The sequence below is a fragment of the Chelonoidis abingdonii genome, chromosome 8 (assembly GCF_003597395.2).
Source record: "Chelonoidis abingdonii isolate Lonesome George chromosome 8, CheloAbing_2.0, whole genome shotgun sequence".
Lineage (NCBI taxonomy): Eukaryota > Metazoa > Chordata > Testudines > Testudinidae > Chelonoidis > Chelonoidis abingdonii.
The window spans coordinates 75,538-86,009 of NC_133776.1; the positions used below are offsets into that span (position 1 = coordinate 75,538).

The 10,472-nt window shown below is 42.9% G+C and overlaps 1 protein-coding gene across 1 annotated transcript in view; it reads right to left on the reverse strand.

Moving 5' to 3' along the window:
• Positions 1–10,472, reverse strand: part of MELTF (melanotransferrin) — a 61,403-nt gene that overhangs the window by 18,863 nt on the left and 32,068 nt on the right. The window contains exons 9-10 of the mRNA XM_032787494.1: positions 8,949–9,100; positions 5,223–5,319 (exon numbers count right to left, since the gene is read on the reverse strand). Coding sequence (XP_032643385.1) covers positions 5,223–5,319; positions 8,949–9,100 — 249 coding nt within the window. The remainder of the gene's footprint in view (positions 1–5,222; positions 5,320–8,948; positions 9,101–10,472) is intronic.

Consider the following 10,472-nt stretch of genomic DNA (forward strand, 5'->3'; position numbering starts at 1 on the left):
GATTAACCTGGAGCAACTGCCATTTGGTTACCAGGGTACTAGGGATTTTTTTAGCCTGGGGCTAACATACCTGTTTCTCAGTACTTTACTGTAGCCATCTGGCCTTGCCCCATCAGACCTGCTAAACCCAGGGTTGTGAATTCAATCCTTGAGGGGGGCCATTTAGGGATCTGGAGCAAAAATCTGTCTGTGGATTGGTCCTGTTCTGAGCAGGGGGTTGAACTAGATGACCTCCTGAGGTCCCTTCCAACCCTGATATTCTATGATTCTTACTACTAACCTTTTAAGTGAAAACAAACAAGAGTCATTTAGCACTTCTGCCATTTCCACACTTTCTGTTGTTTTTTTTTTTCATCCTCACTGAGTAATGGGCCTACCCTGTCCTTGGCCTTCCTCTTGCTTCTAATGTATTTGTAGAATATTTTATTGTTACCCTTTGTTTCTAACTAGTTTAATCTCACTTTGTGCCTTGGCTTTTCTAATTTTGTCCCTACATGCTTGTGGTGTCTGTTTATATTCATCCTTTGTAATTTGACCTAGATTCCACTTTTTGTTGACATTTTTGAGTTTTACATCACTGAAGATCTCCTGGTTAAGCCAGGGTGGTTTCCTGCTATACTTTGCTATGCAGTGGGATAGTTTGCTTTTGTGCCCTTAATGTCTCTTGAACTGTTTTTTCCCCTTAGACTTGCTTCATGTCTCTTCTAACAATTAAATTCTGTAGTGTTGAAGCTTCTTTGAAGGAAAAGCAAGTACCTTCTCCTTTGCCATGGTTAGTATGATTGACTGGCCAGCCAGCATTCTCAGAAAACTGCTGCAAGACAGGATCATCTTTAAATGACACACACTGCCTTTTTTATACATTCAAGGATCACATTGGCCCTTTTGGCCACAGCATCGCTCTGAGAGCTCAAGTTCAGGTGATCATGAGCAATGACCTCCAACGTTATTTTCAGAGTCACTGTTTCCCAGGCTAGAGTACCCCCCATCATGTAACTAGGGCCTACATTCTTTGTTTCTAGGTATTTAACTTTACATTTGGTCAAATCAAAATGCATATTGTTTTTGTGCTCAGCTTACCAAGTCATCCAAATCACTCTGTATCAGTGATCTGTCTACTTCATTATTTACCATTCCCCAAATCTGTCATCTGTAAATTTATCATTAATGATATTATGTTTGTTCCAGATCATTGATTAATAATAGTGTTGATCAAAAACACACCTGCTTGATGATGATTCCCTATTTACAATTACATTTTGAGACCTGTCAGTTAGCTGCTTTTTTCATCCATGTAATATGTCCTGTGTTAATTTTGTATCTTTCTAGTTATTTAATTAAAATATTGTGTAATATCAGGTCAAATGCCTTACTAAAGTCTAAATAATATTACATCAACAGATTACCTTAATCCACTGAACTTGTAAACCCTTAAAAAAATCAAGTTAGTTTGAAAGGCTCTATTTTCATAGAACCATAGGGTTAGAAGGGACTGCCAGGGTCATCTAATCTAACCCCCTACCAAGATGCAGGATTAAACCATAAACCATGTTGACTGGCATAACTGCCTACTGCAGAGGTCAGAGATTTTAAGGCCAGAGTGCACCTTTATGATCTCTAGTCTGACGTCCTTCATAACACAGGCCAGAGAACCTCATCCAGCAATTTGTGTATCAAGCCCATAACTTCTGTTTGAGCTATAGCATATCCATTGGCAAGAGAACCAGTCTTCATTTAGACTTCAAGGTGAAGGAGAATCCACCATGTCCCTGGGTAAACTGCTCCAATGGTTAATTATATTCCGTGTTAAAAATTTCTAGTTTGAATTTGTCTAGCTTCAGCTTCCACCACTGAATTTTCTTCCCTATATAAATAATTGTTGTTCATGTAATCAAGTCAGTTATTAAACTAGTAGATAGGGGTAATCTGTGGACATGATATCTTAATTTTAGTAAGGCTTTTGACAGAGACCCACATGACATTCTCATAGGCAAACTGTGGTAACATGCAGTGTGTGCACAACTGGCTGAAAGACCGTATCGTTATCAGAAGCTCAATGTCAAAGTTGGAGGACATGTCTAGCGGGGGGATCACTCTTGGGCCTGGGGTCATTCAATATTTTATTAATGACTTGGATGATGGAGTGGAGAGCAGGCTTATAAATTTGCAGATGATACCAAGGTGGGAGGTGTTAACACTTGTAGGACCCAATTAGGATTCATAATGACCTTGACAAATTGGAGAACTGGTCTGAAATCAACAAGATGAAATTCAGTGAAGACAAGTGCAAAGTACTACACTTAGGAAGGAAAAATCAAGTGCACAGCTACCATATGGAGAATAACTGACTAAGTGGTAGTACTGCTGACAAGGATCTGGGGATTCTAGTGGATCACACACTGAATGAGTCAACAATATGATGCAGTTGCAAGAAAGGCTAATATCATTCTCGGGTGTATTAATAGGAGTGTTATATGTGTGACAGACCCAGACCAGTGGGGTTCAGGAGTCTAGTAGAGGGCAAATATACTGGAGTAGTTTTCTGTTCCCTGAGTGACCAGAGCAGGGGCTGCACTAGAATAATCAGGAACCTGCTAGAACCAGTTCAGGCAGACAGGCTGATTAGATCTGCAGACAATCAAGGCAGGCTAATCAGGGCACCTGGGTTTAAAAAGGGGCTCACTCCAGTCAGGCAGAGGGGAGCCGGAAGAGAGGAAGTGTGTGTGAGGAGCTGGAAGCAAGTGGCACAAAGAGCTGAGAGTGAGAGGGTGTGCTGCTGGAGGACTAAGGAGTACAAGCATTATCAGACACCAGGAGGAAGGTCCTGTGGTGAGGATAAAGAAGGTGTTTGGAGGAGGCCATGGGGAAGTAGCCCAGGGAGTTGTAGCTGTCATGCAGCTGTCACAGGAGGCACTATAGACAACTGCAATCCACAGGGCCCTGGGCTGTAACCCAGAGTAGAGGGTGGGCCCAGGTTCCTCCCCAAACCTCTCAACTCCTGATCAGACACAGGAAGAGTTGATCCAGACTGTAGGGAAGATCACTTAGGTGAGCAAATCTGCCAATAAGCACAGGACCCACCAAGGTAGAGGAGGAACTTTGTCACGTATGTAAGACATGAGAGGTAATTGTCACACTCTGCTCTGCACTGGGGAGGCCTCAGATGGAGTACTGTGTCCAGTTGTGGGCACCACACTTTAATAAACATGTAGAAATTGGAGAGAGCCTGGAGGAAAGCAACAAAAATGACACAAGGTTAAGCTCAGGAAAGCTTTATAAACTGTACATTTAGTCTTCAGAAAAGATGCGGGGGGGAGGGGAACTGATAAAAGTCATCAAATATGTTAAGGACTGTTCTAAGAGGGTAATCAATTGTTCTTCATGTCCTCTCAAGACAAGAAGTAAACAGCTTAATCTGCAGCAAGGGAGATTTAGGTTAGATGGTAGGAAAAACTTTAAGGATAGTTAAGCTCTGGAATAGGGAGGCTGTGGAATCCCCATCATTGGAGGGTTTCAAAAACAGGATAGACAAACACCTGTCAAGAGATGATCTAGTCTAGGTATACTTGATCCTACCTCAGTGCAGGGGGCTGGACTAGATAATCCTTTCAGCCCTGTGATTCTGTGATCACTGCATTTGAGGACACAGTCCTCCATGTTTGAAGTGTGAGCTGCATTCTTTGGACTAGATTCACAGAGAGGATTTAAGGGTTGCAACACCTAACTCCTAGCAGTGTTCCCTGCAGTCCAGCAGAGTTCCTAGCCCCATGTTAGGTTCCCCATGCATTGTACGTGGAGAGTCAGTCAACTAAGACAGGGATTCAGAGATGCCAGCAAGCTACAAGGGGAGTCACGTATTCTAGTCAGTAGGAAATGTTAGAGGGAGGTGCCTTTCTTCACTCATGATTCTTAATCATGACCCCTCTCCTGGAGTTTGGCACCTAAAGCTAGGTCAGCTGCTTAAGGAGACCATGACCTATGGGGAAATGGGGGAGTCCATTGTAGGCACTCACTTGGGAGGTGGGAGGCCTGCTCTTTCAGATTTGGAGCAGGGACTTCAACCCAAGTCTTCCACCTCCCAGGAGAATGCCCCAGCCACTGGGCTATTGGCAATTATGGAATGGAAGGGGTCTCAAACTCTCTTGTGGAAGTTGCTCCACTTCATATAAATAAGTATTCATTGGGCCAGAAAGAGAGACAGAGGAAGACATAAGAGTGATTCTATAGCCTAGTGGTTAGGGCACTTGGTTCAATCCCTGCTCCAGGTCAGAGATTAAACCTGGGTCTCCTGCATCCCAGGTGAGTGCCCTAAAACCAGGTAGAGTGGGACACACATGTACAGTTAGCTGCCCAAAATCCTGACCTGCTTCCCCAGTCTGTCTTCTGTGCTGTTTGGGCCTGACAGCATGCATACTGGATTGGGCCTGGCAGCTGAAACAGACTGGGGATTGCCTAGTTTGAAACACCTGCTGGGACTTAGGTGTGAGCTAGGGTGCCAAGCAACTTGGTGCCCTCAGGACTTAGGCAACTTTGTACATGCCCACCATTTATAGGGTGAGGTGGCAGCTGAGTGGTGGTTTTGTGAATGTTAGTAGTGCCTAAATGTTGATACCTTTGTGCCTTTAGCCCTTTGTTCCTAAATGTTGCATCTGATGGTATTAGAATAAATGTGGCTAAAATAAGCCTGCCTTATCAAGCAATCCATATTGCTCTGTATAACTGACCTACCTCCATCATTAGTTACCCCTCTACCAAATTTTTTTGTCATCTGCAAATCTTACTCATGATGATTTAATATTTTTTCCAGATCATTGAAAAAGATATTGAATAGCATTGAGCCAAGAACACATTGTTATGTCGCTGTGATGCTCTGTACCTTGGGGGAAACACCAAGCACCCCCATGTTCATTCTTGTAAAATGATTGTGTGGTATCCAATGCAAAGTTTATCATGTTGGGTGTCTTCAGAAGGCTCATGATGTACTGAGCACTGTTGTTATAGTGATGTTATAGTTATGACCCTGTGACTTTAACAAGATCACTCTTTAAAGTTACGTAAGTTCAAGGTGTGGGTTGTTGTTTTTTTTTTGGATCAAATGTATTGTATAACTTCCATCTGAAGAATGATTTTTCCAGACAGATCTACTGACATCAAACTATGTTTCTAGAGTGTTTCAAACAGCCTGGAAAACAGAAACTCTGTGGGTTCTCTGCTCTTCTTACCAGAGTAACTTTCTCCAGCAGCTGGCACTAGGCCATACATCTTTCCAGCTATATAAATATCAACTCCATCCACACTTACAGCATCACTTTCTTTTTTCTGAAAGGAAATAAAATTCATGAGTTGTGTGAAAAGAAATCTTTGCTAGACACAGTGATGACACACATCTAGTTCAAGCATATCGCAGAACAAGAATGCAGGAGGCACAATATCAGCTGCCTCCTCCTCTATCACCCTTGAAATGAGTCCTGGTCTAGTAAAAATAATACTTCCAGGTCTTGCGCCACACACCAATCCACTTTAAGCAGATTCTTCAGCTGGTTGTGGATACGCCGAAGTGAGTTTTCTGTCAAATCAAACCCGTACATTTCAGAATAAAACCTAATAACCAGATAAGCCCTTAGATGCAAAAATGCAGACATACAATCTCTGCAGCAACAGATTTAACCCTTAGGATGCTGGCCAGTGTTAAGGAGTCAAGAAGGTTAGATCACTAGAGTCATTGGTGACACTGTGGTGGGAAGGCTTTTGGCATCTGAAGGTATGTTTACACGGCAAAAATTCCCCATGGTAGTTAATCTCAGAGCCCAGGTCTATAGACTTTGGTTTGCGGGGCTCACACTACGGTGCTAAAAATAGCTGTGTAGATGTTTGGGCTGCTTGGGATCTAAATCTCATGCCCCTATCCATACATCTGAGCTCAAGCTTGAATGTCTACAAGACTATTTTTAGTACTGTAGTGCTATCCTGTAGACCTGGGTTCTGAGAGGCACTGCCGCAGGGGGGTTTTTTTTGGTCATATAGACATACCTTGAAGACCCCGTCAGATTACGATTTTTGCTAAGGTGAGTTTCAACAAGCCCCATATCCTTTTGACAGAAACTCCTCTGCTCCATGGCATTCCTCTTCCATTTTCCCACTGCTGGTCCTGGCCACGTTCTCATGCTAGGATCCATCCCATGGATGGTGGATCACAGGGAGCCCAAAGCAGGGGTGGGAATTAACTGGGAAAACAGAGAGTTTATCTTCACTGCAACAGTTAGCACACTCGAGTCACTGTACTTGAGCTAATTTAGCTCAAGTGAGATTGACCACACTTCAAAACAGCACTGGAGTTACACATAGTTATTGGATTAGCTGCTTCTGAGTAGCTGTTGCATCTCTTCTGCGTTACTAGCTCCAACATCAGGACTGCCTGAGAGCTTCAACCCCTCCCCACTTGCCACACTGGCCAACCAGTTCACGTTTAGAGCACCATTTAACTTGAGCTAGGGATTTTTGCGTGTGGACAGGAATCAAGTTAGGGGTAATACTTGAGTTACAACTCACGGTAACTGTGCTATAAAGACACACCCTTAGCTGTATTATTGGGTCATGGGACATGTCTCAGTCTCAACAGGGACAGAACGTGGTGGACCTCAGTTCTATTAGTGATGTTTCAGCAAGTTTCCTCTAAAATGGACAAACACAATAAGACGGAACTCAAATTCAACTTCAGATTCCTGAAGCATTTATACAGAGGCCATTACTTATTTAACTGTAAAATAAATTCTGCCCCAGGGATAGTTTAATTGAATTTCTATGTGTAATCTAATGGCAAACTTCTCCCGTCAAAGCAGCACAATGGGCATAGTCAGGATAGCTGCAATTTAATACTGGATGAAAAAGGCAGACTCATCTTTTTAAATAAAGTGAGTACATAACTAATCTTGTTTGTAAGTGGCACCAATGGATTTCAGCTGATAAAAGATCTATGGATACATGATATTGTAACAAATCTATAGGCACATAGGCTTCACAGCTATCACTATTCTGAACCTCAGAATTATTCAAAACTTCATGGCGGTAATAGGGATAAAACTCAGATATTTAAGTCTTTCCCAAAGCTCTTAAGCTAAATTAAATTTTAATTTTTTTTCTTGTAAAACAAATTTTCTAATCCTCCTATAAGACTTATATCCTTGAACCACTTTGGCAGTAGTGCACGATCTTAGACTAATGGCATAGCTTATACAAGTCACAACTGCATTTGCTGCTTATCGGCCTGATAGAGTGGGATATGACTATCAAATTGTGAAGACTATTTTGTACCTGTATTAAAATACTGGCATCGTGGCTGTGTTAGTCTGGCTCTACCATGGAGCACCCTGTTATGTAATATTCCAGACAGCCACCTTGCTCACAAAAGGCATTGGACACCTTGTTGAAGGACCACCACAGAGCCATCAAGGTTAAAAATCTATTGACTTTGCCTCTCAACTACTCACCTGGAGCAATACTGAGGAGTATACCAAGGCCTACAGAGTGAAAGCAGGAGAAGCAAGCACACTGATGTATTTAGACCTTCAGCTGGCACAAAAACAGAGGACCTAGTTAAGAGAAGGGTTCTGCTCTGTATAGGAGGGCCAACCATTGCCACATGTAAGCAAGACTTCAGGAGAGGATTGCAAGAGGGCTCTGCACAGCCAGAAATCCTGACAAACCATGGACTGTACAGACAAGGTAAGCTCAGACTAGACAGAGTATGCCTTGGGACTGTGGTTATTTGAAAAAAACCTGTAACTCTCAAATGCTTTAAGAGTAGTCACTGTGGCATGGGTATTGGAACCAGGGGTGCAGTGCACCCCCTAGCTGGAAGTGGTTTCCATTATACACAGGGTTTACAGTTTTGTTCAGTGGCTTTCAGCATCCCCACTATAAAAATTGTTCCAGCACTCCAGCACCATGGTTAAGAAATTCTTTCTCTAAGCCTTTGTTCTTTGCTGCCCTGCCATGTTGATCACAAAGGGGTTAAACAAGTATGCCCATAGCCTAAGTAGAACTGGGAGGGGTGGCACATGTAAGCAACTGGGGGGCTCAGAAGGCCTCAGAAACTGATTCTGGATTATAGGGCAGTTGGGCAGCAGTACCGCATGTTAAAAGAAAGGCATCAAACAAGAGGTCTGACCCCAGGAGTATGTGCTAGACTGCCAGAGCTAGAAACAGTTACTCGACTCCCCAGAACCACTTGGCTTTGAAGCACATGGAATCCAGCCATTGGGGCCACTTTCAACGGACTGGTGATTTTACAGTATGGTACTAGGCCAGTTTTTAACATGAAATTTATTCATTGGTAAATGATAACATTTAATCTATGTAGTGTGACAGAAGGTCTGAAGTCCGCCAGTAATCTACATCCCCTGGCAAAGAAAAATTGTGAACAAATTAAAAAAAAAAAAAAGGCTGGATGAGTTGGACAAAGCCAGACAAAATTATCCGTGAACTGCTGTACCTGTTGTCTGCAGGTAAGTATTTGAAAGGCAGCTATTAATCACTGTTAAAGGACTTTCTTTCTCTGTTTCAGACCGTCTGTTGGAGGGTGGAAAGGCAAGTGTTTGCCAACCTCAATGTTTATGTATTTATCTTTAAAATATTTTGGGAAAACAGAAGTAGAAGAGATATCAGAGGTGAAGAAATAGGAAACAGATATCTCTCTGGACACAGCAGCATGAGATCCTCACTCCAAAATCTCAGGCCTCTGCCACGAAACCTACAGCAAATCCTCTATAATCTCCTGGATTTACCAGCCAGTGCCTGCTGCTCACATACAGAGCCAATGTCACACAATTGAGTAGTTCTGATTCTATCCAGCAGAGGACACTTGTACATGTACTCATTAACTCATGCATTACAATATATTCATGGTCAAGAACCAGTATGGTTCATACAAAGCATAGTAACAAGCCCACCTGGATCATTTCCATACACTGTTCTGTTGTCTTGGCTGAAACACACTGGATCTCTGGTTTCAAGTTCTTTTTTTTAAAAGCAATAGCCATTTCACTACATTTCCAGATCTCCTCAATGAGCACAACGCACCATCGCAGGCTTTCTGGTAACCCTGCATTAAATTTGAAAAAAATAATAGGGATTAAATGTAATAGATGTAAACATATATATATTCTGCTCATTACCATATATCTGGGCCCCTCACCTTATTAAAAATGCACACTTAGAAATGAACCCAACGGTAGCAAACCTCACAATACAGAATAAAGAGGGCTGGCGTGTAATGAATATAAAGACAATTCTTTACTGATATTTATGACACAAACAGACCCCATGGTTCTCTCTAGCTCCTAAACTAAGAAAACACTGCCTGTGCTGCTTAATGGTACCACACAGGGTCTCCCTAACTACTGGGCTAGACTAAGCAGCCAGGGAAGGAATTGCTGACTACTCTACAAATCCACTCCGCGGGTGGATAAATGACTCCTGCTGCTGTTGCCCTATCCAGTGTGCTATTGTAATGCTGACTGACTTTGGTTGTCAGCAGGCGGGATTGAGTTGGGACCTCTGGAGCTTAGTGTATGAGCCTCTGCAGCATGAGCTGTTAGCTAAGGCTGTAGAGCAGACTCATTTTATCTCCCTCTCTAAGTGGTCTCGGTACCACTAGCTAGGACAGAACACCACACCCAAGAGGTGTGTGGGTTACACTTAGGGTGACCAGATGTCCTGATTTTATAGGGACAGGCCCGATTTTTGGGTCTTTCTCTTATATAGGCACTTATTACCCCCCACCCACATCCTGATTTTTCACAGTTGCTGTCTGGTCATCCTAGTTACACTATCTCAAAAGTTAAACCATAGGACAGCCTGAACAGATGCATGTGGTGGGTTCTCAAGGCCAACTGATTCTGGAAAACCAGCAAAGGAGGCAAGTTCTGAAGCTGTTCTGGGTTCTAAGAAGTGAAAGCAAACATGGTATCAGGTGGTCCAAGCTGCCATGAAAGTTCATTTTCTAGTATAGGGATTTTAAGAATATTCTATATCATAGGCGCCAACATAGGGGAAAAAAATGGTGGATGCTGATCACCCACCAACAGCCCCCTCCCATCAGAACCTCTACCTCCCTGCAGGGCCTCTAGCCTGCCAGCGGGAGCACCTCCCCCTCCCTCCCCATGCCTCCTGCCCACCACAATCTGCTGTTTCACAGTGTTCAGGGGCAGTAGTTTCTCCAGAAATTGAAATTGGGGGGGTGTTTGAATTTACAGGGGGGGTGTCAGTGCTGGCTAACCTTTGACATGCAGATTAACAAGTCAAATCAGTTTATTTACCTGTGTGTGTTTGCTGGGTACTTAATTCCCAATTGGAATTATATTGCTTAACAATAGACCCTTAATGTCACCTTAATGGCTCCTTGCTTAAAATGCAAGCCACCAAAGCAGCAGAAAAAAAATTTCTCTCTGGCTACTTTTAAAACCAAACCCTTT